The 27534-nt window shown below is 42.6% G+C and overlaps 1 protein-coding gene across 5 annotated transcripts in view; it reads right to left on the bottom strand.

The window, feature by feature from the left end:
* LOC126385838 (myelin regulatory factor-like protein) overlaps nt 1-27534 on the bottom strand; it is a 36714-nt gene that overhangs the window by 4058 nt on the left and 5122 nt on the right. For all 5 annotated transcript variants that reach the window (XM_050037850.1, XM_050037849.1, XM_050037851.1 and 2 more), the window contains 23 exons: nt 26123-26213; nt 23433-23514; nt 19902-20057; nt 17360-17453; nt 16887-16948; nt 15591-16068; nt 15171-15380; nt 14840-15035; nt 13409-13485; nt 12342-12452; nt 12177-12270; nt 11848-12048; nt 11308-11416; nt 11111-11220; nt 10062-10207; nt 8915-9076; nt 8750-8821; nt 7389-7435; nt 6954-7115; nt 6706-6753; nt 5028-5112; nt 4798-4872; nt 3826-3937 (listed from right to left, as the gene is read on the bottom strand). In XM_050037850.1, coding sequence (XP_049893807.1) covers nt 3826-3937; nt 4798-4872; nt 5028-5112; nt 6706-6753; nt 6954-7115; nt 7389-7435; nt 8750-8821; nt 8915-9076; nt 10062-10207; nt 11111-11220; nt 11308-11416; nt 11848-12048; nt 12177-12270; nt 12342-12452; nt 13409-13485; nt 14840-15035; nt 15171-15380; nt 15591-16068; nt 16887-16948; nt 17360-17453; nt 19902-19974 — 2724 coding nt within the window. In that variant the 5' untranslated portion in view covers nt 19975-20057; nt 23433-23514; nt 26123-26213. The remainder of the gene's footprint in view (nt 1-3825; nt 3938-4797; nt 4873-5027; nt 5113-6705; nt 6754-6953; nt 7116-7388; nt 7436-8749; nt 8822-8914; nt 9077-10061; nt 10208-11110; nt 11221-11307; nt 11417-11847; nt 12049-12176; nt 12271-12341; nt 12453-13408; nt 13486-14839; nt 15036-15170; nt 15381-15590; nt 16069-16886; nt 16949-17359; nt 17454-19901; nt 20058-23432; nt 23515-26122; nt 26214-27534) is intronic.

The raw sequence follows: 27534 nt of genomic DNA, 5'->3' as shown, positions 1-27534 counted from the left end.
TGGCAGATTGGTTCTGGGCGAAGGGTCAGACGAAGAACGGTTCAAAAGACCCTTCATGATGTACACGAACAAGGACACATGTACCCGGCCCGGAGGGTTACCGGGGCCCCGCCCTGGAGCCAGGCCTGGGGTTGGGGCCCGTGGGCGAGCGCCTGGTGGTCGGGCCTTCGCCCATGGGGTCCGGCCGGGCCCAGCCCGAACCGGCTACATGGGCTCGTCCCCCTGTAGGCCCACCACCCACAGAGGGATCCAGAAGGGTTCGGTGCAATGTGGATTGGGCAGCAGACCAAGGCGGGGGCCTTGGCGGTCCGATCCTCGGTTACAGAAGTTGGCTCTTGGGACATGGAATGTCACCTCTCTGGCGGGGAAGGAGCCGGAGCTTGTGGAAGAGGTTGAGCGCTACCGGCTAGATATAGTCGGCCTCACCTCGACACATAGTTCCGGGTCTGGAACCCTAGTCCTTGAGAGGGGTTGGACTCTCTCCTTCGCTGGAGTTGCTCCGGGTGAGAGGCGGAGGGCCGGGGTGGGCTTCCTGATAGCCCCCAGACTCTCTGCCTGTACGTTGGGGTTTACCCCGGTAGACGAAAGGGTTGCTTCCCTGCGCCTTCGGGTCGGGGAACGGGTCCTGACTGTTGTCTGTGCTTATGCACCGAACAACAGTTCAGAGTACCCACCCTTTTTGGAGTCCCTGGGACGGGTGCTGGACAGCGCCCCGACCGGGGACTCCATTGTTCTGCTGGGGGACTTCAACGCTCACGTGGGCAATGACAGCGGGACCTGGAGGGGCGTGATTGGGAGGAACGGCCTGCCCGATCTGAACCCGAGTGGTGTTCAGTTATTGGACTTCTGTGCGGGTCGCAGTTTGGCCATAACTAACACCATGTTCAAACATAAGGATGTCCATCGGTGCACGTGGCACCAGGACAGCCTAGGTCGCAGGTCAATGATCGACTTTGTAGTCGTATCATTTGACCTGCGGCCATATGTTCTGGACACTCGGGTGAAGAGAGGAGCAGAGCTGTCAACTGATCACCACCTGGTGGTGAGTTGGATCAGATGGTGGGGGAGGACGCCGCGCAGACCTGGCAGGCCCAAACGAACAGTGAGGGTCTGCTGGGAACGCCTGGCGGAAGAACCTGTCCAGATGATCTTCAACTCCCACCTCCGGGAGAGCTTCGACCGCGTCCCGAGGGCAGAGGGGGACATTGAGTCCGAATGGGCCTTGTTCCGCTCTGCCATTGTCGAGGCGGCTGTTGTGAGCTGTGGCCGCAAGGCCGCTGGGGCCAGTCGCGGCGGTAATCCCCGAACCCGCTGGTGGACACCAGAGGTGAGGGGAGCCGTCAGGCTGAAGAAGGAGGCCTACAGGGCATGGTTGGTCTGTGGGTCTCCGGAAGCAGCTGACGGGTACCGGCGGGCCAAGCGGAGCGCAGCAGCGGCAGTCGTTGAGGCAAAAACTCGGGCGTGGGAGGAGTTCGGTGAGGCCATGGAGGAAGACTATCGATCGGCTCCAAAGAGGTTCTGGCAAACCGTCCGGCGCCTCAGGGGGGGAAGGCGGCAACTTGCTCACACTGTTTACAGTGGGGGCGGGGAGCTGCTGACGTCAACTGAGGACATTGTCGGGCGGTGGAAGGAATACTTTGAGGAGCTCCTCAATCCCACCAACACGTATTCCAGTGAGGAAACAGAGACGGGGGTCTCGGGGGCGGGTCGTCCAATTTCTGGGGCAGAAGTTGCTGAGGTAGTGAAACAACTCCGAGGCGGCGGAGCCCCGGGGGTGGATGAGATTCGTCCTGGATATCTCAAGGCTCTGGATGTTGTAGGGCTGTCCTGGCTGACACGCCTCTGCAACATTGCGTGGACATCGGGGGCAGTGCCTCTGGAGTGGCAGACCGGGGTGGTGGTTCCCATTTTCAAGAAAGGGGACCAGAGGGTGTGTTCCAACTACAGGGGGATCACACTCCTCAGCCTACCCGGTAAGGTTTACTCCAGGGTGCTGGAGAAGAGGGTCCGGTCGATAGTTGAACCTCGGATTGAGGAGGAGCAATGTGGTTTTCGTCCCGGACGCGGAACCGTGGACCAGCTCTTTACCCTCGCCAGGGTGCTGGAGGGGGCATGGGAGTTTGCCCAACCAGTCCACATGTGTTTTGTGGATTTGGAGAAGGCTTACGACCGTGTCCCCAGGGGCATCCTGTGGGGGGTGCTCCGGGAGTATGGGGTTGGTGGCCCCTTGCTAAGGGCCATCCAGTCCCTGTACCAAAGGAGCATGAGTCTGGTTCGCGTGGCTGGCAGTAAGTCGGACCTGTTCCCGGTGAGGGTTGGACTCCGCCAGGGCTGCCCTTTGTCACCGGTTCTGTTCATAACTTTTATGGACAGAATTTCTAGGCGCAGCCGAGTGGTGGAGGGTGTCAGGTTCGGTGACGGGAGGATCTCGTCCCTGCTTTTTGCGGATGACGTGGTCTTCCTAGCTCCATCGAACAGTGACCTCCAGCTCTCGCTGGGGCGGTTCGCAGCCGAGTGTGAAGCGGCTGGGATGAGAATCAGCACCTCCAAGTCTGAGGCCATGGTCCTCAGCCGGAAAAGGGTGGATTGCCCACTCCAGGTCAGGGGGGAGGTCCTTCCTCAGGTGGAGGAGTTTAAGTATCTCGGGATCTTGTTCACGAGTGAGGGTAGGATGGAGCGGGAGATTGACAGGCGGATTGGGGCGGCGTCAGCAGTGATGCAGGCGCTTAACCGGTCCGTTGTGGTGAAGAGGGAGCTTAGCCAGAAAGCGAAGCTCTCGATTTACCGGTCGATCTACGTTCCAATCCTCACCTATGGTCACGAGCTCTGGGTAGTGACCGAAAGAATGAGATCGCGAGTGCAAGCGGCCGAAATGAGTTTCCTCCGCAGGGTGGCTGGGCTCAGCCTTAGGGATAGGGTGAGGAGCTCAGACATCCGGGAGGGACTCGGAGTAGAGCCGCTGCTCCTCCACATCGAGAGGAGCCAGTTGAGGTGGTTCGGGCATCTGGTAAGGATGCCTTCCGGACGCCTCCCTTGGGAGGTGTTTCGGGCATGTCCAACCGGGAGGAGACCTCGGGGCCGCCCCAGAACACGCTGGAGGGATTACATCACCCGGCTGGCCTGGGAACGCCTTGGGGTTCCCGCGGAAGAGCTGACGGAAGTGGCTGGGGAGAGGACTGTCTGGGCTTCTTTGCTGAGGCTGCTGCCCCCGCGACCCGGACCCGGATAAGCGGAGGACGACGAGTACGAGTATGAACTTGGGACTACTTACTAACACTTTGTACTGCACTGTTATTTTATTTTACTGTTTAATCTGACAATTTGTATTTTATTTGAATGTTCCATTTTACTTTGATTTAATCCTTTTAACTTCTGTATATATGTATGGGTCCTTTTATGTATTCTTTTTAATGTTGCCTTGAGTTTATTTCATATCCTCTCTTGTGTAAAGCACTCTGAATTGCCTTGTTGTTGAGAGGTGGTATACAAATTGCCTAAAAACAAACACCTGTACAAAAACTTGCACTGAATTAAACACAGAATAAAACTAACAAACTCATTTGAGTGAGATTAGACAATTAAATCATTCCTAAGAATATTATATGTTCCTATTTAACACTTCTTGCTACAAACAAAAATCAGTATAACTACTTAGAAATTCTTCCACGTGTTAATATTTTGCTTTCTACGACCTCATAATGGACAAGAAAGAGCAACTACAAGTAGAACACAGTAACATTTTACATTAAATGGTGTATATTATAAATAAAGCTCAGAATGTAATCAATCAGTTGATCAACAGGTCATGTCAGTCATCATATTTACCTGTGTGTTTGATGGGTATCTGCTTCCAGTGACAGTGTCTATATCCAGCATAGCAGAGCAGGCCGTTGACTCATCAAGGCTGCACAGATGAACCACCAGCACCTCTGTGGAGCTACACAGAAATAAAAAATAAATAAAAAGATACGAAAACATGTTTTATTTACTGTCAACAACTGAGAGGAATCCACTTATCAAACCAAAAGCCTATTCTAAATGCTAACATTCTAAGGTTAGCATAAGCTAGCTAGTGTGCTAATCAGCAATGTAAGCAACCTCACTGGTTATGCAACGGGATATTAGCTGTTACTGCGTCCCATTTCTAAAACTTTAAATTATATGGTAATGTTGTTTACAATAAATTATATATTTTTTGGGATTTTAATAAGAAATGTAAAACGTGTGAGTTGATGGATGTTGACCTTAGCCAAGTTATACATTTTGAATTCTACCAACTCAAAATAACCAAACGTTAAATAGTTTTTTAATTTAATACTTTTAGTTTGGTGTCTAAATGCCTGCAGCTAGCTAACAAGTCAGCAGGCTAGCTAACACAGTGATGCTAATGGTTACATTTAACATTTAATCATAAGCATCAATGAGCTGTTGTGCTAATTAGCTTTGTTAGCAACCACACAGGTCATGTGAGCAGATATTAGCTAATTAGGCTATTGTAATTCTAACCATAATACGCCAAATATACGCATTTGAAATTTTTAGTTTGAATAATTTGTATTTTACTAGCAAAGAACATTTTAAAAGTGTGAGTTGACTGGATGACGATTCATTAAACAATTCTCTGTATCTTTATTTTATTAGCTTTTTTCCAATATTTTTCCAAAACCTCCTACTGATCATACTCATTCACTACAGATCCAAAACACAGTTATAATTTGTATGTGCAACAGTTAATTGTTGTCGTGTCTAAATGTTTTCATGGAGGTGTTTTGATTTTTACAGTCCGTCAGTACTTACTTCATGACCAGGGTGACTCTCATGTTGTCTGGGACAAACTGGCTGATGGGAACTCTGAAGGTGTATCTACCTGGCCTGAAGGAAACAGTGAGATCCAACAGTCAAATTCACAAACACTACTACTACATACACCCTAACTGTATCTATTGTGATAAATAAATAAAGGAGAGGCTTTAATTGATTATTCCGTGATTATGGCGTATTTTTCCTTTCTGTCTTTCATCACTCACCCACATTCGTCTCTTAGACAGTATTTGCTGTCGATCACCTGCTGGTTCTCTTTGATCATTAAAGACTGTAAGGTCGTGTTCGTCCCTGAGAGAGAGAGAATTATAAAAATATATCACACAGATATTTCACAAAATATTTCATCAAATTCAGCTCAGTCTCTGTCCTCACTCTAACATAACATATCTTCAGTAGTCAGAGATGGGCAAAAATACATCAAAATGTATTTTGATACAAAACAAATGTATCAAAATAAAATACAAAATACTGGTGCCAGAAAATGTATCAAAATAAAATACATGTATTTTCTATTTTCAAATACAGAAAATATTTTTTTTCTTTCTCTTTTTAGCAGCGACCCGCAGCTCTGTAGGTCACTCTGCACTCTTAACCCAAATTAATTGACTTTACTCGCAAATCGCGTGGAAACCCGTTGCCTTATACCACTTTACTTTTTACATTAGCTAAAACTAAATAAGTCAAGTTGTATTAACATAGAACCTTTAGTTTTTACACAAGCTAAAACTAAAGACGCCATGTTGTGTTAACATATAACCTTAATTTTATGCAGTAGGCTTGATAAGTACATATTAGTAGTGTCTACTCAAAATCATTAGAAAAAACTATCTAATATGACTAGTTATTGCAACTTATCATTCATTACAAATAATTTCTTCTAATTAAATTAGCTTTTGATTTTTAAGATTGAATAAAAAATTGTTTCAATTAAATTGAATGGAAATGAAGAAATTAAACAATACATTTAAATGTTCCAATGCATTTTATTAAAAAAAAAAAAAAAAAAAAGCGTAACATCAGCTTCAACTTGAGTCGGTCTGTCCACAAAGCTTTTCGTGAATAACTCAAAATTTACATGCTGCAATTAAAGACCACAAGTAACTATGCCAGAAAGAACAACCATGATTCGTGCATTAATGTCGTGATAGTAGCAAATTTGGTCGCAGCTTTTGCAAATTTGCGCTTGTTTTCTCACAATTTGGTGTAGGCTACCCTAAAATATTATTTATTGATTCAGATTTAGATTCAGACAACTTCACTGATCCAATGTGAGGCAATTCATTTGTAGCATACTCATCCCAAGAATCAACCACAACAACATACAATTTCCTATGTTATGCACAGTCCAGTGAAACAGACCACTAGGTCATTGAAGGGCACATTGAATGGCCCAGGTTTAAAAAACATATAGATAAAAATATTGAAAAAAAAAAAAAAGTAAAAAATATTGTTACGTCCAATATTATAAGAATGTGTAGCCTATTATTTTTGTTTTTTCGTCATTCGTGGAGAAAGTATTTTGAGTATTTTAAATACAAAATTACTCCACTCAAAAGTATTTTGTTACAAATTACATTTGCTTTTTATCAGCCTCAAATACAAATTACAAAATACTCAAATGTAATTGGAATACGTATTTTAAATACAAGTAATAGAAATACTGCCCATCCCTGACTGTAGTACAGTATTCTATCAGGCTAGCTTTTTGTTATGTATTAAAGTTTTGGATGCGTCCTCATACAGAATTAAGTAAAATCCAACCTTACTCTCCTAAGTCTCCTAACATCCATTCAACTGAACCACCTGTAAAAGAGTCACTGTGCGTCTGTTTATGTGTTTATGAGGCTGTTTGGGTTAAAGATGTAAAAAGTGAACACTCACAGTCTTTGGCATTTTTCAGCTTCTGGTAAAGTTTTTCTCTTCTTTCCTCTGCAGATCAAAAACACACCAACCGTTACAGCAGAAGTCAGTGTTAGTGCTGCAGGTAATGTCCTTCATCACGTACTTCAAACATGAATACACTGTATTTGGTGTGTGGTCTACATACATCTATTTATCTATTGCTTTCTTTCATTATTTTGAGTTCCTGTTTGGATTCACATTGTGTGTAGACAGTGAGCTGTTATTACCTGCAATATCAGAATTTTCCTCTGCAGGTGATTCAGTGGAGGTGATATTAGGGTCAGTGCTGCCCCCTGCTGGTGGAGTGCAGCAGTACACCTGTTCACAGTACAGCAGGTCGCAGAAGTCCATGTCTGGTGGCCAAGGGCCGTGAGGAGTGGACGGTTGGACTGGTAGAGAAAAGTGAGGGTTACCATGTTAACCTTTTATTTATTGATTATTTTCAGTCAGCACTGCTGCTGATACACCAAAGGATCATGTGGAAAAATAAAATACTACAGATCAGTATTTGCACGGTGAAAACAAGCTAGCAGGAGTCAGTGATTATGTTTACATGCTCACTCGATATTTAATATTACTTTAGACTCTGGATTATCCATGTTAACAGGACACTGAATAATAATTATTCAGAGGTGAACGTAAACACAGTCAGTGTATGTTACCTGTGCTGCTCCAGGCTGTGGTCTGCGGAGGAACCACGCTGCCGTTACTAACAGACAAGAACAACATTCAGCATAAACATGACCACGCCATAAAGGTTGCAGGCAGAGTTTGAGACAATAATTACGAAGATAACAAATATTTTGGCAACAGGATACAACATTAAAATATCAGAATGCAGAAATGGTTTATCATTGTTTTCCAATGTGGTTGCTTTGAAACTACAAGGGTGTTACAGGTGGTTGCAGTGCAACTGTCAGGGTTTACATGAACGTTACTGGGTGGTTGTTAGAGGACTAAACATCATTACTCAGAGGTTACTGCAGGAATACTAATGGTAGGATGTTACTTCAAGGGGACTTTAAGGCCATGTTTAGACGACAACGGTTTCTCCAAAAAAGGAAAAGTCTGTCCTTTGCGTTTTAGAAAACTTCTGCGTTTATATGACAACATTATTGAAACGATCTCCGTTCACACGGTGCCGCAAAATCGAGTAAGGTAAAGCTGCAGTACCAGAGGCTGCAGGTTTTTTTTTGCTATACCCAAATACTACTTTCTTATTAAATAGTTATAATCAGTGTTGGGCAGTAACGCGTAATTGCATATTGCAAGTTTACATGACGGAAACGGTGCTGTTTCCAAAAAATTGCACTCTGGAACCCGTTTTCAAAACGTTGCGTTTTCAGGCACCCAAAACGCTGCTGTCGTGTAAACGATCGGCCAAAACGTAACTATAGTTTACTGTTTTCAGTTGAAATCGTTGTCGTATAAACGGGACCTAAGCGACTGCTAAGGTGTTATTTGGGGGTAGTTAGGCAATTCTAAAGGCTGGGTGTTACTAGGTGGGTACTGGGTGGTTACTAGGCTGTCACTAGGTCATTGTTAGGTAGTCATCAGGTGATTGTTAAGGGAGTGTATGGTAAGTTGAGTGTTTCTCTGAGGCTACAAAGGGAATTCCAATAGTCCAATGTCACTGCTTGCAAAAGCATTACTAATGGTAGGGTGATACTAGGTGGTTGCTAGATGACTATTACAAAAGAAATACCAATGGTCTGGTGATAATAGGTGATGGCCACGTGACTATCGATGGCTACCAGGATGTTACCAGGTAGTTGGTATTACTGGGTACCTTTATGACATTGTGCATGTTTGCTAACAAGTTACCCGGAGGTCACAAAAGGAATATTAATGGAGGGTTCCTGGGTTGGTCCAGTGGTAGTAGTTCCAAAGTGTTGTTGCTGTTACATTTTTTATGGTTGTAAGGGTATCACATTGTTTCCCTACATGCTATTGGGTGATTGAGGCTTTAATAAGTAAATAAAAATGGTGTTTCTTAATACAATAAAAAGACCTGGTTGTTTACCTGATGCCAGGAAAGATGTTATAGTCGTCCTCCCTCAGATTCAGTAGGTAGAGAGCAGTGATAGAGATGACGCTGCACATACAAACACACAAGTTAATATTTATCTTTCTCAATTTAATGTCTTATGTCTCGGTAGTAAAATCAGAAAGCGACAGCATGCCTCACCAGAAAGCCATGGTGGCCAGCAGGGTGAAGACGCTGGCCTGGAAGACTTTATGCTGCAGACAGCTGCTGTACTTCTGACTCCAGCCTTCCTTCTGAACCTTCCCAGTCTTACATGTGTCAGGACCCGGTGTCATCGACACACTGCTGGCTTTCCTGGGTATCCTGTTGGAGATTACACAAGTCCAGTTTTCCAGTTAATTTACGATGCATCACATTCACAGTTTAAAAACATTCTTACATGTCAACACAGCTCGTCACATAACGCTTACAAAAGTCAAACAGTCCAGTTTTATAAGGAGCTTCAACCAATAATTAAACCAATCACTGTCTGTGGCCTTGAGCGCAGATCAGCTGTGTTTTGTAAAGGCATGAACCTGCTGTCCTTCAACCTGCCTCGATTAGTCATTGACTGCATTTCCCACAATACCTTTCAACATGAAACAGACAAAGGGCAAAACCACAGCACAGCAGTTTGTGACACTTCACTTCATAATTTCTTTTTGCTGCAGTGAGTCATTTGACGTCTTTTAACTTTGCAGCTCTTCATTCATTCACACACAAACACTCAGCAGTCCTCAGAGACTCAGTCGTCCTTGAACTGTGATTTGCATTGATGTGCTGATAACATGCTAATGCTGCTCTTATGTAACACACACACACACACTTCATTAGTACTTTTCCACGGTGTTGTATAGTGCCTAAGTGTCCTAAGTTTGCAGTCGCAAGTTTGCAAGCTTGATTGGTTTGTTCTGTATATGAGGGCTTAAATTATAAAGCTAACGAATCCCTTTCAGCAGCAAAAAACTTGTGCAGAACATTTTTTCCATTTATTGTATTTTTCATAATTTTTTAAAGCAAGAAAATTGTGTCTGAAGATTTATTGAGAATTACAAAGAATTACACTGGAGGAAAGAAATGTTGAACTGTAGATGATTGATGTTGTAACTAGAGGAGCATTTGGTGAGTGCACACCTCCAACAAGGCCAAATGTCCTCTCTCTAAATGTTAAGGAAAGTAATAAATATCTGGATCTGCTTCAAGATGTAATGGGTTCCTCTTGGCCCATGCTACACTCTTCCACCGAGTTTTATGAAAACTGGGCAGGTAGTTTTTCTGATTGGATGAATGGATGAATGGATGAAAGTACCCAGTGGAGCGCAGGCTGCCGGTCAGACACTTCAACTTGGCCAGTCGGCCGCTCCAGACCTCCAGCTCTTTGATTCGAGTGTCCAGGTTGTCGGTGAGCTTCGACAGCTGCTGCACCGCCCCAACGTTCTCCATGAAGATCTGCTCCTGGAGGAGGAGGAGGAGGAGGAGGGACAACAACATCAGATCTCAAATGTTTGGTCGTGTGCTTCTGGCTAGGACTCACGGGAGCTGTAGGTATTCAATCCTAACAAATAAACCTTTGTCTTTAGTAGAGAGAGAAAGCAGCAAAATACTGTGATTTTAAATCTAAAAGAAATCATTCAAACGATTAGTCAACTGAAATGATTTTGATTGATCATCAGACAATCAATGGGCAACATTTCTGATAATCAGTTGAACTGTTTCAGTCATTTATGGAGCAAAAACTGCCAAACATCTGCTGCTTCCAGCTTTGAAAGACTTTCAGATTTTTTTAAGTTCTGGACTGTTGGTGCAACAAAGAAAGATATTTAAAGACAAAAAAAGATAAAAAAGAACAAACAAAAATGAAAACCAGGTGTGTAGATTGTTCTTTTTGTGAAAGGACACATGAAGCAGGAGGTTTGGGGGACCATCCCACAAGAAATTTTGTGCATCAAACACTTAATTTCTTGAATTGTGGTCAATTTTTCTGCATCAAGTTATGGTGGAAATGTCACAGTACTTCCCGTTTCAACCATGCATAGTTGCTTCATCTTCTCTCCATTTTATGGCAGATGCAACTGTTGCTTTTGAGGTTGCATATTGCCACCAACTACTTTACCAAAGGTGTTGTTGCGTCTACGAGTTGTGCTCTCGCAATTAGTCAAAAATAAAAGTCCTCTGCTAATTTCATGTTTTAACTGAGGGGGACAGATAAATGTGCTTTAGTTCTGAACAGATTTGAAGGCATCCTATCTGACAAAAAACCTGTTGGTTAAAGTTAAATCTTCAACATAACAACATTAACCGATAAAGATAAACATAACAACGTCTGGAGTCAGGAAGAAAAGAAGAAGAGGAGATTACTTTGTCCACCATGAGGAAGTTTTCAATCGTCTCTCCGTCAGAACAGGAAACGTCTCCGACCTCCATCACGGCTGATGGCAGCAGCTCCTTCACCTCCTGAGCTATTATACCTGAAACACCACGTGATCATGTGATTATGATGCATTCACTGACCTGCAGATAAATTACAGTTAGTCCATTTTATAATACCGTCATACCTGTCTGGTGGGTGTGGTCTATTCCCATGACGGAGGCAAACTCTGGTTTATAATCAAACTCAACTAATCTCATCTGAGTGATTCTCTTCAGCTGCTGCTCAGAGTCAACCTGACAAACAAACATTTAAATACACAGTCAGGAAACTACATTTGGAATATTTTTGTACTACCACTAGGGGGCAGCAAAGTGTTCGATGTTCGTGACTAACAAATAACCAAACTGGTTGTCATTTAGCAACCTGTTGCTGTTTTTCCTGCCGGGATAGCACCACGAAAAGTTGCTGTTCTTTACCAAGACTTAGCTGTGTTCAGTTAGTTACAAGTTATCAAACAATCAGTAGAGGAAAAGCATCACATTTACTTTATGTTCAGGAAATTAGTCAGTGGAGGTGTTGAGTGCTGCAAAGCGAAGGTTGGATGTCATCGATTGGCAGCAACAGTTCTTGCTAAATTAGTCCAATGTCATATTTCATAAAAATGTAGTTATCCACTTTGATGTTTATTTCTTTTAAGTATTTATATGATATGTTGTCGTCGTACCTCCTGGATGTTCTCTTTGGCACGGCGGTCTGATGGCTGCATGACGGCGCCCATCACCTTGGCGTTACCACAGACCACTAAGGCCTCATCAGGGGAGTCGGTGTTGATGCCCACTCGTCCCTGACAGACCACGGCGTCCTGCATCGCCCCACGCTGCCACAGGGCGTCGCCGTCCGTCTCAAACTGACCAGGGTTAGAGGCCTGCGGAGGGAGATGATGCTGCATGTGAGACTGATGACTGATTTACAAGCAGGGCAGAGATATTTGTTACTGCGGTTCACACGTGTTGCCTTATTGATTCACGTTTATTGATGAAAGTCGGTTGTTACCCTGATGATGATTCTCTCCGACACCAGAGCTGTGAGGAGGAACGTCTCGTCTCCTCCCACTGAAGCGTACAGACCAACCACCATCTGAAAATATCTACAGACAAACACACCGTTAGCATGTAGCCCTGACTGTTCATTCATTCATTCATAACCTCACTCACACACCTCTGGTCAGGGTTGGGTTTGCCTTTCTTCCTCATGTTGTTGGACGTCGTCTCGCTGAAGTGCAGTCGTCCGAGCGTTACCTTGGTGATTTTGCCACTGGGCAGACTGACCCTGAAGGATCAGAGGTTATTGTTTGTAAAATATTTAATTACATTTTTTTTTAATGTATAACGTAGAAAATACTGAAAAGAAAAGTTACAGGTGAACCACATCAAATTCCTGTGATGACTGTGATGGTGTCAGAAAGCAACACCGAAAGCAGCGAGAATACGCTCATCACTGCCCCCTGTGGCCACTGAGGTAAAAACACACAGCAACCCCTGACAGCTATTGTTGTTATTATCCAATCATAAGTGGGCACAGCAGGTCTGCGGTGAAATAGTGAGTGGCAGCCATGATAAGAACTCTAAGTGCTAAGGAAAGGAGCCTCAATGCTTCATGTCTTATCTTCTTTAGCCAAGAATACACTGGACCATTCTTGACCAAGGGAAGGAACATAATGCCATCCCACAATTTCTTGCAGCAGCAACATTTACAGTGACACAGGTCAATAACATCATCATCATCATTATGTGACCTTGTGTAAGCAAAGTTGGACTTTTTTAGCACGGTGGTTGTCTTTTCCTAAGTCCTTATGAATTCTTCATCACATCTTTCCTTGACCTCTTGATGTTTTCCATTGAGGTCAAAGAAAGATGGTTACGAAAAGACATACAATGTTTTTTCTCTTCTACTACAGCCCAGTCAAGTTTTGAATTTCTCCATATGCATTTTCATTATTTCTGTGTTTTCTACATGGATATCTAACTGGTGAGGATGAAGCCTTACCTTTGACATGTGGCTATAGCCTCAGTTTTCAGCTAACTCATGGAGGTAGCATTAGCTTAATCACCTACAGCTGAAACTCAAAAGTTATTTTGGTTTCAGACTAGAAACGTGATGTTATATGCAACTCCAAACCTGTGAGTTTATGGGCCAGTCCCAAACAGTATCAAACGTGTATATTTGAGCTAGCAGCTGGTGCAACTGGCCATGATGGGTGAAGGGATGCTTTGTACGTTATCTACCTGACAGGGTGGAAGGGCTTCTTGCTGCGGTCGGGCTGAGACTGCTCAATGGTCACCTGGTGGCTCGGAGACTCCAGCTGTGAAGAGAAAGGTACCACACAGAGGAATTTACTGAGCGCCCCCTACTGGTTGGGTTTTCCACAACTTTCATTGGCATTTCAGATTCTCTGGCAACCAAAGTGGCTCAACGTACATGAGAACAAACTGCAAAGAGAAGATCAATTTTATCAAGATACTGTGTCCTGTATCGTTCAAGCTACCAGTGTCCCAGAGTCTGGTGTGCTTTGTTGACACTAGAGTTCACTCTGACACCCCCACTGAGTTCAGGACTTTTGAGAATCTTGTTGCTCAGCAAGTAGCTCTTAAGGCCCTGACACACCAAGCCGACGGTCGGCCATTGACCAAAGTTGGGCCGTTGGTTAGCGTCTGTCGGCTTAGTTTTTGCGGTGTGTCCCGCACCGTCGGCGCTTTTTGGCCGATTGAGCATGTTGAATCAGCGGCGGAGCTTGTCGGTGAGAGAGATCACTCTGATTGGCTGTTCAGGTTTTATTTCCTCGCCCCTGTAGCGAGTGAATCTGCCTGTAGTGAAACCGGGGCTAACCGGTGCTTCCTCCTCAGGCTCCACTTCACTCAGCTGCCCCACAGACCCGCTGCTTCTTCACACTTTAACCTGAATAACAAACCGGAGCTAGCTGGGAGCGGCTAGCGGAGCGTTAGCCGCAGCATGACCGGAGGGAAGCACAGCCAGTTAGCCTCCGCTAGTCTCTGAGCTAGCCCCGGCTCTCCGTTTGGATCCAACCGGAGCACCGAGCCCTGGTTTGTTATTCAGGTTAAAGTGGGAAGAAGCAGCGGGTTTATCGGGCAGCTGAGTGAAGTGGAGCCTGCGGAGGAAACACCGGGACCGTCTGGATGTAATAGTCCGTGGAGGTGCTGCGGTGCTCGGCTGCACAGATAGGAAACCCCTCGGCTGACAGGATGTACCACTCTCTCACTCCGCTCTCTCTCACGCAGGCGCAGAACGTACGTGCTACTTGGCCGTCGGATGTAGTCCGTGTAGTGTGTTCAAATGCAACTGACACAGGGCGACATGAGGCGACGTAGACGACGCAGCAGTTGGCTTTCGTCGCCGCTAGTTCTTTGATGTCGGTTTGGTGTGTCTGCACCTTAATGCTAACTACTGCTGGGTTAGCAACTCCAGTGTTTATGCTAAGAAAGACTAAACATGTCCTTGACCAAACTCTGTTCTGATCTTTAATGATTCTGCATTTTGGGAATTTTTGTACCATTTTTCAATCAAAGTTTATGTCTTCCATTTTAGCTTGAAGGCAAACTTGATTATGAATTTAGCATAGTTTACCTTTATCCAGCAATGTCAGTTATATTTGTTTGGTCACACAGTGTGGACAGAAGTTATGGAAGTCTTGTACGAACCTTGATCCCAAACACTTTTATCAGGAAGTGGTCGACCTGCTGCGGCCCACTTAACGTTCTGACGTATTGTGGCTCTGCAGCCACGCCGATATGAACGGTGACCTGGAAGTGGTTCTTCTTCTGGCAGACGAAGGCCTCGTCACCTGCAGAGTAGTTGAAGCCTTTATCTGTGTCGACGTGGTAGGCAGGAGGAGACCTGGAAATGTAGGGTCAGGTGTAAGGATGGTGCTGTCAGTTAGTCCGTCCAATTCTTTGGTCTGGAGCAAAGTATCTCAACAAGTACTCGTCAGATTTAAAATTAAAACACTGATCCAGCTGGTTTCATACTCACATTGTCTGGTAGCTGCTGTCGTACAAAGTGCTCCAATGTTCTGGTCTGTACTGTTCCCAAGTCAGCAGCTGGTAGGATCCCAAACCACCTACACCGTTTCCTACACTGCTGCCTTGAGTTGCGTCACTTTCATTGCAGGAAGCCTTGATTCCTGTTGATGGCTCCTCAGACTCAGACTCAGATCTCCTCCTCTTTCTACTCTCTGAGGAGCTGAAGCAGGAGGAGACAGACAGATTTCAGACCAAACCTCAAATTACTGACTAAGTTATCATTTTTATCACCATCCGAATCCGAAAGGTAGTTTTTACCTCTCCATGTCAAGTGTAAATAAAACAGGAAGTGTGATAATTGGCCATAATCTGTTGACCTCAGAAGTTAATTCTGATTTCACAACACTGACAGGGCTGAAGCTCTACTTACCAGATGTGTAGCGTGGAGGCGGAGCCCAGCTGACAGGTTGAAGGGGGCGTGGATACATGTGGGACCACACCTGGAACAGTGCAGGGTGTGGCGTAGCTGTTTGAGGGGGGCACTGGTGGGGAAGGAGGTGTGGGCGGGGTGTAAGCCTGCAAGCAGCTCTCTGGACTCAGGTAGTGTGTGTGTTCAGGTAGATGGTGCGTGTGCTGCTGCAGGGGGGCAGGTGGAGCGGACACCTGGTGAGTTTGTTGGTGCAGGGGGGCAGGTGGAGGGGGTGGGGCAGGTGAGGTCCCAGACTTGATGTAAGTGTTTGTGAGGCCCAAACTGTGGAGCTGTTCGTGGGTCAGCAGCTCATTGTGGGCGGGGACGGGGCCTCGATTCTTAAAGCGACAGGAGGATGAGGGGGCAGACCGCTGTGTTGGCTGGAACACTTCCTGGGTGTTCTGCTGGTTGGACCAATAGGGCGCCTCGTAGTGGAAGTCTGCCAATCAGAGAATAACATTATATTACCAAACAGTTTCACCGGATTAGCTCGTTTTCAGTAAACCTTAATATGTGAATCTGAGCTGCTGAAAAATTGTAAACCAGCTTGAGCTACTTTGACTGGCTAGCCATGCTACTGGTTAGCTCGCTAGCCACACCAGCTTGCCTCTTGAGTACTTTGCTTGCAGTACTTCCTATTGGTGTGCTACATTTGAACTGGGAAATTTCAACTGGATGACCCCCTGAGGTCAGATTTCCAACTCAGAAAGTCAGAAGAACCTCACCAACCTCAACCTAAAAATCCAAGATGGCTGCTACGTTTTTGTTACGGTTTTAGGCAAATCTTAAGAGTTTCTTGAGAAAAACAAAAGAACCATGTAAGCTACAAATGTACTTTAAATACTGTAAATGAAATAATACAATAAAAACAACCATTTTTCTAATTGCTGAGTATTTTATGGTCCTTTTTTTTTTTAAAAATTTAGCGCCATCTACAGTCCATTAGGTATTACTGCCACAGGATTAGAGTAACGTCACTTGAGTGCCAAAGTCTTAATGACTGAAGTTTTTCAACTTCCAAGAAAAGAAAATCCTGTTTAATTAGAACTCTTGTTGCAGTCAATGTAGTTGTTATGTCAACGTTTGTACTTGAATAATGTTCCTCTACTGCCACCTAGTGGTTAGACCAGGTTACTTCCTGTTATGGAGACGTAAATAAAGGAACCTCACTGTGTTGAGAAACGGCCGCACAAGTCGGATACTTTCTAAAGAGCTACAGCTCATAGTTATAGCGCAACAGTAGTCGTTGAACACTACCTGGTATCTGTGGAGGTGAACAGGCCTCCGAGCTCGAGTCAGGAGGAGACTCAGGGAGCATGCTGGGAAAACAAACAAACACACAAATAAACATATCGCACATTTTGGGTTTTTAATCAAATGTGTTCTATATTGTTTTAATGTGATCTCTTCTTTCTGCAGACAGCTTTCTGTATTTACAATCTTCACTCAACTGATAACCAACTAGGTCAATGCTGTTTGTGTGTGTGTTGTATAACAGTGTGTGTTCAGGAATGACAGAGTGGGTTTCCCCTGAGACCATCATCACTACTTCTACTTCCTCCTCTACGAGTGTTTTTTCCTTAATTCATATTTTACATTTTGTTACATACTATTTTCCATTTTCAATATTGTTAACAACTTAAAAGTTCAATACTTATTTTACTAAAGAACAAAACAGTATAAATGTAGAAAGTCAGATGTTAAAATCAGGAATCGTGTGTGAATCTTACAAGCTGTTGGGGTCCATGTCATTGCTGAGGTACTGCTCCAGGATGCTCGTGTCCACTGCGACAGAACTGTCCAACACACCACTCACATCCTGACCTGCACACACACACACACACACACACACACACACACACACACACACACACACACACACACACACACGATTATCAGCTGTTCTTAACTTAACCAGAGGAAGATAAGCTAATAGATAGCATACTGTACGTGGCCTGTTAACCTGCTTTGTATTTTAAGAGTCACAAGAAGAGTTTGTACAACTTTGGATGTTTTAAATGTATTAACTATTATAAAGTAGATAATAATAATATTTTGGATCAATTGTAGTATAAGAGTGTTTTTTTATTCATTTTTTCCAGGCACAATCTTTTTTTCAAAGAAATGCTACTCAAGAGTTTCTAGAGACTTCCAAGGACCCCTGGATCCTTATTAAGAACCAATAAAACCTCCCCCAAAACCTCTTGAAACTTTCCCTCAATGAACATGAATGTTCTCAAAGACCACCAGAAACACACACAACTTAAGATTTCTTATAAACCCAAAGAATCCCCTTAAGATAAATCTTCTGCGAGGATTCCTGGAACCTGGTACCTCAACACAAGGATCACTATTGCTGACTCTATGACACCTTGAGGACAACTTGAATCTCCTTAAGAACCCCTCAACCCTTCTTAAGGACCGGTAGAAACTTCACTAAAATTACTTGAATCTCTGTAAGGACCACTTGAACCTCTTCAAGGAACAGTGGAACCTCCTTTTCCCATGATCAGGAGAACGACCTTAAGGACCTATTGAACATCCTCAAAGGTTCCTGGAATGTCGTTTTTAAGGATGACTAGAGTCACTCAAAACTCCTTAAGGAGGACCACTTAAACTTTCTCAATGACCCCTGGAACCTCCTCGGACCCATCGTGCTTCCTCAGTAATCTTTATAAACAGATATCTGCATCTATATGCTGAGTCTGTAGCAGCCGTACAAGATTTTGGTATCAGAAGTGTTCCAGTTTCTGTTTGTAGTCCGAGTAGTATTGACCAATCACATTTGAGCAGCAGGCAAATAGTCTGTGTAGAGAGGAGGAACGCATTGGCCGAAATACAATCTCAGAACACATCGACTATCATCTTTTATTAGCTCTTTTTTTTTTTTTTTTTGGATGTATCCGCACTCTTACCCAGATATCTGTTTATAGAAATTAGCCAAAATGACCGGTTCACAGCAAATGCTGGCTACACTGGAACCCCTGAATTATTGGCCGATGCCCCCTGAGGCTAATTGTTGTAAAACTGATGGATGATGGGCTTCGGGTCTGCTTCCTCAGTGACCTCAAGAATTGCTTTAAGGATAACCTGAACCTTCTTAACTACCCCTGGACCCTTGAAGAACTTAAAAAAACACTGAATCTCCTCAAGAGCAGCTAGAACTTAAATCAAGGAGCCCTGGAACCTTATTAAAGACCACTTTAACCTTAGAGAGGAATACTGGGAACAACTCAGAGATGACAAGAATATCCCAAAGATAACTTGAATGTCCTCAAGGACTTTTAGAACTTACTCATGGACCCCTGGACTGTCCTGTTCAAGGAGCAATAGAAACTTCCAAAGGGATCCCCACCAAGTTTCACAAGAATGATCTCCTACTTCCCTACCCCCCAAAGATCAATGTAGTTGCCTCTACAACCCGTGGAACCACTTCAAGGACAACTTGAAACTCCTTAAGAACCCCTCAGTCTTTCCTACAGACCAGTAGAACCTCTACAAGGACTGTTTGAACCCTTTCTACCACTTGTCCACCAAATTAGCTCTGGTTCTTGAACTGGTTCTGTTCGGGATTCTTGGTGCTATCTAATGAACCAGCCCACGTTTCCATCAGTTTTAATCAGTCCCATTTTAATCAAAGATGCATCCTCAACAGAGGATGTTGCACAGTGCACAACAGATATAAACAGTAGTAGAAGGATGGCGGATTGCATTGAGTACCTGCAAAAAAGCATGGGCCAAATATTAACAAGATCACTGCCCACTCTCTTCTTTCAATAATTCGCAACTTGACGTCTCGATTGTTGCCTTCTCGATCATCTCTTTCCAACCTGTAGAATTTGACAGGCCAACTGATGTCGTCACAGTTCGCACCTGAGGTCAATGAAAACCTGATAATTTGGTTCCAAATAAATGGCTGAACGGCTCAAAATTTGGTGCAGGAACCAGAACAGAACCCGTTCCATGTTAGTGGTAAAGGGCTATTCGAGGACCAGTGAAAAAAACCTTCGACTCATTGATCCCTGAACTGCCCTCTTCAAGGACCAGCAGAACTTTCTCCAGCAGCTCCTAAGGTCCATAAGAGCCACCTGTGCCTGAAGGACCACTTAAATATCCTCAAAGGCCCTTGGAAAAATACCAAGAACCATCTGAACCACCTAAAGGCAACATGAATCCCCCTGTGACTCTTGGACCCTCCTCAGGAACCAAAGAACTTCACATCAGAGCATATAATGGTGGACACAATGAGACCGATGGGAGGTGACAACTCACCACTGAAGAACTGCTGCAGCGCCTCGTTCTCTCCCAGCACCTGGAGCGGCAGCCGTCCTGCTCTGGGATCCATGCTGACCAGCAGGGGGCGCTGCAGCCGGGGAGTGAGGAGGTATCAGGAGGGCCCCTGCTGGAGCTGCTGCTGCTGCTGGAGGGCTGAGGACAGACACTGGACGAATTAATATATGTTCTATCTAAACATAGAACGATTAATTCTGAACAACAAAACAGCAGAGTCAACGGTGTCCTACAGCCAGTGGTGCAAAGTAACTAAATATTTTTACTCAAATATTGTACTTAAGTGCCATTTTGAGGTTTTTAAAGCTTCAGTTACTTTTCAAACTAAGATTTTACATTTAAAAAGTTAAGCTATGATCCACTCATTAAATACAATTTGTTAAAGATTAAACCAGTTTGTCCTTCCTGTAACGTCTCAGCACAACTTTGTTCCTCTCCCACTAATCATCTCACGACCCCTCAGATTTATGTTGTGACCCTTTGGAGGGGCCCGACCCCTCATGTTGGAAACCACTGGACTAAACTACCAAACCTCACTGTGTAAGGTGATTAAAAGCAGCTCCTCTGACGTCGACCTGTGGATTCACTCAGCAGAATTAATAATAAAAAATATAATGATAAATTTTAATTCACGAAAAATTTGGAGGTTATGTACTTTTACTTGGTTCTTTTACGTAAGTAAAGGATCTGAGTGCTTCCTCACTTATGAGATTGCCAGGGTCATGAAGGACTGGTTTATGATGATGAAATAATAATCACGTCTGATACTGATGAAGAGTTCAAGGTTAAAACATGGGACACAAAGAAACCTCTCAGACACACACAGACATATAATTCATTCTTAATTTCCTAATAGCTTCCAAACAGATCTGTGATGTGTCAATAACTGCAGGGAAACTGAGAGTTTAATTTGTGCAAAAATAAATTTAAACAAAAAATAAGAATTAAGTTAGAAGTTAAAATTAATTTCCTGTTTTAGAAAATAAAGTTTAGCTGTTTTTAAGAAAATTCCTTTAAAAAGCAGCTGCCACCTAAAGACTCAACTATGTGACCATATTATTATTTTTATATATGTATATATTCTCTGTGATGAGCACCAAAGTCAATCCAGGAAACTTTCAGGAGTGTTTTAATGAAATAGCAGGATCCCAGCACAGTATTTAATATGAGTAACCCTGTTAAATCTTAGTCTGGAGGTCAAAGGTCAAACCAACAGAGCCTTATTTTACTTTATTATCTGGAGGGAATCTCAGAGTTTCCATAAACATCATATCAGTCTGAATTTTGGAGGAAAGGTGATTAAAGAAATGCGCAGATAATTTCCAATTTTTCCATTTGATGGTAATGTGAAGCAGCGGCTTTAAAAAACATCGTGCAGCTTCAGTGAACATCTGATAAAGAAAGGTTTCTAGGTTTCTATGACTTTAAAGCTACTTATCAGAAAATTTAAGGGGGAAATTAAGTTTATGAAGCTGGAGGCTGACTGAATAAAACATCATTTAATTCTCATTATGAGCAATTTATTTATTTTTCCAAAAAAGAAAGACACAATACCTGGTGGAGGCATAACCTCCGACTCAGTTTTAAGATTTTTTTCAGATATAGGTTCCTTTTACTTTAATTTCCCCTTAAATTTCCAGCTTAGTAGCTTTAATCTTCTTTTAATAAGTTTATTAGTGTAACCTTAGTGAAGAATTAACTGGATTTAAATCATGTTATAATTCTGATGCATCGTTTTATGTAGGATGAACAACTTTGAAAATAAAATGGATTTTAGAAAGTAGAAAAATAGAGGTTCAGTTTGCATTAATACAACAGCATGAAACAAGTGAAAGTGATGTTTGTGTGAAATCAAGAAGCTGCAGGTTTTACAACAAATTAATAACATGATGAAAAGCATGAACATAAGTGTTACACAAGCGTCCACTGATGCTTTGTACATGTAAACACACTTCTTCAGGAGGCAACAGGAGCTCCATCAAATATGCCATGGCCTTTTTTTTTTAAACATTATCTCCAAACTCAGTTTCATCTGGATCATCACATTTATATTTTCACATCTGGTTCTCTATCGTCTGGTTTCAAACAAACTGATAATCCGATAATGCGTTCAGAACATTTACAGATCTCAGCTGAACATGCCTCGACAGTTTTTCTGTACATTAATTTTATTTCTTACATTTAATTTCCAGTTTAGTTTTCTATCCTGGTTTTTGGTTTTATTTATATTCATTATTTGTTTGGGGTTTAAAGCACTCTACAGTTGTTTGAAGAAAAGCGCAAAACTAAAAACGTTTCTTATTGTTGTTAAAGGAATTTTAAGGTTTTGTTATTCACATTAACTCATGTCGTTAATGTTGCACATAAAACCATCAGTATTCTTCAGTATTCATTTGGAGATTAGTACCTCGGCAGAGTTTAAAACATCTTGCACAAATAAAAACAAAATATTAAGGATGTTTTTGTTTTTTAAGTTTATTCCAACATGATTTGATTTTACCTGATTAAATTTGACGCCTTTTAGGCTCTATAAAAATACATTAATTATGAATGGGGCGTTAGATTAAGGAAAGTATTGCGTATAAAAATGATGATAATGACAGATACGTGTTGTCACTCTACCTTTATTTTGTCACCACATGGTTAAATCTCCATATGGATACATCACAGATCATTCATCTTCTCACCAGTCTACAACAGTATATATTTTATATTCTATCTTATTTTATTCTGAAGGCTTCATTTGCATTATTTTCCTAAATCATGTTTTTGTGTGTCCAAGCCAGGGGATATCAGTCAAACTGGTGCTGGTTGTATTAATAAGATATTTTTAATTATTATCTTTTTCATTGTGCAGTCAAAAGAATATCAGTCGAGCAGCTGGTTTATTCACTGTAAGAATAGCTCTCACCTGTTTTTGCAAATGAGCTCTGTTTTATTTCTGTATATGACAAATAAAGATCTTTGGAAACTTGTTTTTAAGCATCTTTTTAAATTTTACCAAATATATGTAATTTATTAAATTAGTAGAACATTTTCTGATTTAAATTAAATAATATTTGATCAAAGAAGAAATGCTTAAAAAGATTTCATGCTCCAGTCTTGAGTCCCGGCCCGGTGTGTTTCTGCAGTTGTTGCCTCATTGTCCTTTAAAATGTTTATTGTCTCGTAAAATCTAAAGCTCAAGGAGGAGCATCATGTCCCAGAGAAGGTGCACTCACTGTAATCACTGCAGTTCTGGATTATATATTATTTTTGTTTTGCCAAGTCTTATTTTAAAGCCGCATATAAAAGTCGACAAAGTTGGGTTTTTCTAACTAAATGTAGCCGTTCTGATCCAGATGTTCTGACGTCTGTCTTTCTAACTGACCTGAAAACACCTGAGCCACAACATGGAGGATGAAATTAACTCTTTGTTTCTGTGTCTAATGATCTGATTTCTGGTGTTAAACAGACGCAGCAGCTCAGATCTGCTCGACACAAACAGCAGCAGACATATTTGTTCAAACACACCTGTCGGCCTCTCCAAGATGGCCTCCAGTCCGTCGATGATCTCAGAGTTTATCCAAGCTGCTCGTCCTCAGGTACAATCCATCTGTGGTCAGAGTCAGATATTAGATCACAGAGGTCCTCCACACGCTCTTCTTCTGTGGTTTGATTTAAGAGAAATATTTCCTTTTAGACATGAATTCTTCTTGTTGTTTGTGGCGTCTGCGGATCGTCTCTGTCTGCCTGAACTTTGAGCTTTGAACAGGAAGGAGGTAAAAGACATTCACACACCTGACGCAGGCGTACAGCACACCAGTGTGTGTGTGTGTGTGTGTGTGTGTGAGTGTGTGAGATATGAAGTCATAAACCATCTTACAGGAAGCACACACACAGACCTGTTTGTATCACTACACTTGTGAGGACCCTGAGGACTGGCATTCATTCATTTCCGAGCCTCTGACCTTCAAACCTGAACAGAACAAGTTCAACAACTTGGGAAATACGCTGAGTCAGATGTTCACATTGATTCCACTCTCATGTCTGTATAATAATAAGAAGCCAGAGCTAGCGGCCTGTTAGCTTAGCTTAGCATAACGACCAACACAGTCATGTCTCCAGCAGTGTGTGACAGGTTTAAGGGCTGATTTACGAGCACACACTCACTGATCATCATTTGAAAAGCTCAGCGTCTCTCTATTTATGCTCTCAACAAATAACTAATGTGAGACAACTAGGATTTGTCCCCAGGTTCATTGTAAACTCTGACTTATCCATCTCTCTCACTGTGAAGTGTGGCGGTCGGTGGCTGCTTGCTCTGCTGCCATTCAGCGGCTAACAAGCGGAGCTAGCTGCTAACAGCCACCGCTGCAACTAACAAACTCCACAAATCCATTCAGCAGCTCCACCATCCACAGTCAGACACACACGGCGGATTATTTACTGCTGAATTACAGCTCACAACTCACACCAACGTGTTACCGGCCAGCCCTTCGCCTTAGGACAGTGGCCGTGTGGGTGTGACGTAGGGGATGTTGACGGAGGTGAAAGCTCAGTGTAGAGAGTACGGACGTGAATGCACGGTGAGAGTGGTGCTGTTCATGCTGCGGCAGGTTACAGTCTGTTTTTGCAGCGTGGTTTCTGTGGGAAGGCCCTGCGTTTTTGTTGTGTTGTGTTTCCTGCCAGGGAAAAGAAATAAATGTGCTTCTGCGCATACGCCAGTACTGCCTCCTCATTTCTTCGGGTGGAGTTGGTCCGAACTCCTGAAGCGAGTCGCCAGCAACGAGCCAAGTGGTAAATATTATCTACAGGGAACCAGTGTCTCCCTACTACAGTTCGGAGCGACAGACTGGAGAAGGCAACAAACTGAAACATCCTGGTGCAGACTATTTACTGGAGTTTACCAGCCTGTTGCTCATGCTGCATTTAAAGTTAATTACGAGCACGGCTGTTCTTTCAGTGTCACATAGTCCACCGCTAACATTTTCATCACGTCACATCTCATCAACGAAAATGAAAAGTTTAGTTTTATTTTTTGTCATCAAGACATATTTTAATTTCTTCATCGTCTCGTTTATGTTGTTGACGACAATTTTTCTTCATAGTTTTCGCCAATGAAATTAACACTATATTCCAGAGAAGGTCCATCTCTGGTAGAATTCAGTGTGGCTCAGCCCATGTCAGCATGGTTTGACTCGGCGCCGCCAAAAGAAGAATGGAAAAAGGGTAATGTTGATAACCACTGACGAGGACCTGTTCCCTATATAGATATAAATAACTCATTTTAAGGTAACGAAAACACAATGGTTTTTATTTTCAGGTGTTTCTACACTAAAGGAAACATATTTGTTATATTATTTTCCATTCCTGTTAACAGAGGCCCTTAAATCCTACACACTGAACCTTAAAGAGAACTGGGGTCTGATTGTTGTGAAGAAACATCTTCACCAACTTGACAACACATGAAGCATTTAGAAAACAATAATTTGACGACACAGTGGTTTTGGAAAATCTGACTTATTTTAACAGTGTGACGACATCATTCAGATGTTATAGCTAAAATGATCAAAAGGCTGACTGATATCTGCAATAATATCTCAATATTATCTAGCAGTAATATAAGAGACTTGGGACGGTGCCCATGGCAACAACAAGCATGTCCCAACCATGTGCATCACTTTTTAGTGTCCCCTGGAAACAGTCTCAGCTTTGTTGGGAGCTTATTGCAGAGTGTTTAATAAATGCTGTACACGTGTGTCGTCACATTAGAGACGAGATGACCCTGAATTTGTTTGTGTGATGTAGCTTGTACAGTGCATTGAGCCCTCAGGGCCACCGTAGGTAACACCAGTCTACAGCTGTATTAAAGACATTAATGTAGAGTGGATCATTTTCTATCCTTTGAAAACACTGCTCCAGATCTGTCACATATTGTATTAAAAGGGAGGGCTGATTGCAGAGTTATAATGTGGGATTACTTTTGTTTCTTAAAATTATAAATGTTTATATTTTATAATCTATTCACATCACATCTTTTCACAACCTATTTGTGTGCAGTTAACTCTTCATGGTGTAATAATGATGGAGCTTGAATCGAGGTTCAATTTTGTAATTTTTTTTGTTAGACCTCATAAAGACAGAAGTACTAAGCACACACACACACACACACACACACCTGCAGGATCCTTATCTGTTGTACGTCAAGAGTAAACACTCACTGTCTCAGAGGTCGACAGGAGAGGCTGTAGAGGAGAGACGAGGTCCATCATTCATCATTCATCCTTCAGAAGGTGCTGAAGACACTGAAAACTAAATGAGAGTCGATGTGAGATTCACACAAACATCCATCTGTCAGTTTAAAAGTGTTTTTCCTTTATTTTACTTTAAAATGTGCCTTTAATTTCTGTTCATCTTCATCTGAACAAAGTGCAGTACCATGATTCAGCCTGCAGGTGGCAGTGCAGATTATCTAAAGAGTTCTGTAAATTTGAGTTAATTAACAGTGGAAATAAATAAATTAAAACAGCCTGTTTAAGTCAAACCACAATGAAATAAAGTCATCTAAAAATATTGTACATTAAACATTTAAATTCAACATTAACTGAGCAGCAACAGGCCAATCAGATGAATAATTCCAGTTGTGTCTCTCTGTGAGTCCAGCAGGTGGTGCTACAGGACTACTGTTGTAATACTACTACTTTAATGTGTTCTTCTGTCCAGTCCAACATGTCCTCAGCTGCCCCACACAGTGAGGGACGAGCTGACAAACAGACAAGAACTCACAAACATGATGACAGAAAACTTTCTGTTATTCAAACTGCCTCACTGCATATCTGACAGAAGTATCAAAGAAAGTAAGAAATTAGTCATTTAATTGAATTATGTATGTAGTATATTTACAGATTTTATATCTTTTGTAAAAAAAAAAAAAAAAAAGAACATAAAATTTTGTTTATTTAAATAAAGAAAAATAAAACCACAACATAAATCGTTTTGTCTTTTTAAGGACATGTGTCGCACAAGGCACCATTTTGAAATGAATAGTATTCTTGTTTTTAATCATTTATCTTTGAACACAGGTATATTTCCAAGGTGCCAATCGAAATCACGTGCAAAAGCCCCCTCTCTATGGGCCCCTCCACCCCAGGGGCCCCAGGGCAATCGCACTGCCTGTACTGTCTGTATTTACACCCCTGTATTCAGTCCTGATCTGATCTTATGATTTAATAAGTAGCAGTAATTTCTTCAGTCAATGTTTGATTTTACTTTTCTTTAATCAGTCATTGGAGGGCACTTTGTCAGCCATGAAATAAAATAAAATGAAATATGATTATTATTAACATATAGAAAACGACATGTAAACATGTTGTCTTACCTTACCAGTGTGCTGCCATGTTTGTTTACCATTTAGCTCTGCTTTCCAAAGCGCGGCCGAAATATATCTGGCAAGCTCTAGATAAAGCCCAGCTGGATACTACTCCAGGTGGAGGTGTCTCGTCCTCGGTCACATCCAGACCTTGAAAATAAGGCTGCAGCGATCTCATACCGTGCCCGAAATCTCGCGAGAACAAGCAGCAACAGCTGGAAGGCAGAACCGGACAGTAGCCTGAAAAGTTCATTCATTTAAGCC

The sequence above is a fragment of the Epinephelus moara genome, chromosome 24, assembly GCF_006386435.1.
Source record: "Epinephelus moara isolate mb chromosome 24, YSFRI_EMoa_1.0, whole genome shotgun sequence".
Taxonomy (NCBI): domain Eukaryota; kingdom Metazoa; phylum Chordata; class Actinopteri; order Perciformes; family Serranidae; genus Epinephelus; species Epinephelus moara.
The sequence above is the reverse complement of the archived record's forward strand: the minus strand, read 5'-3'. Positions and strand labels throughout refer to the sequence as shown.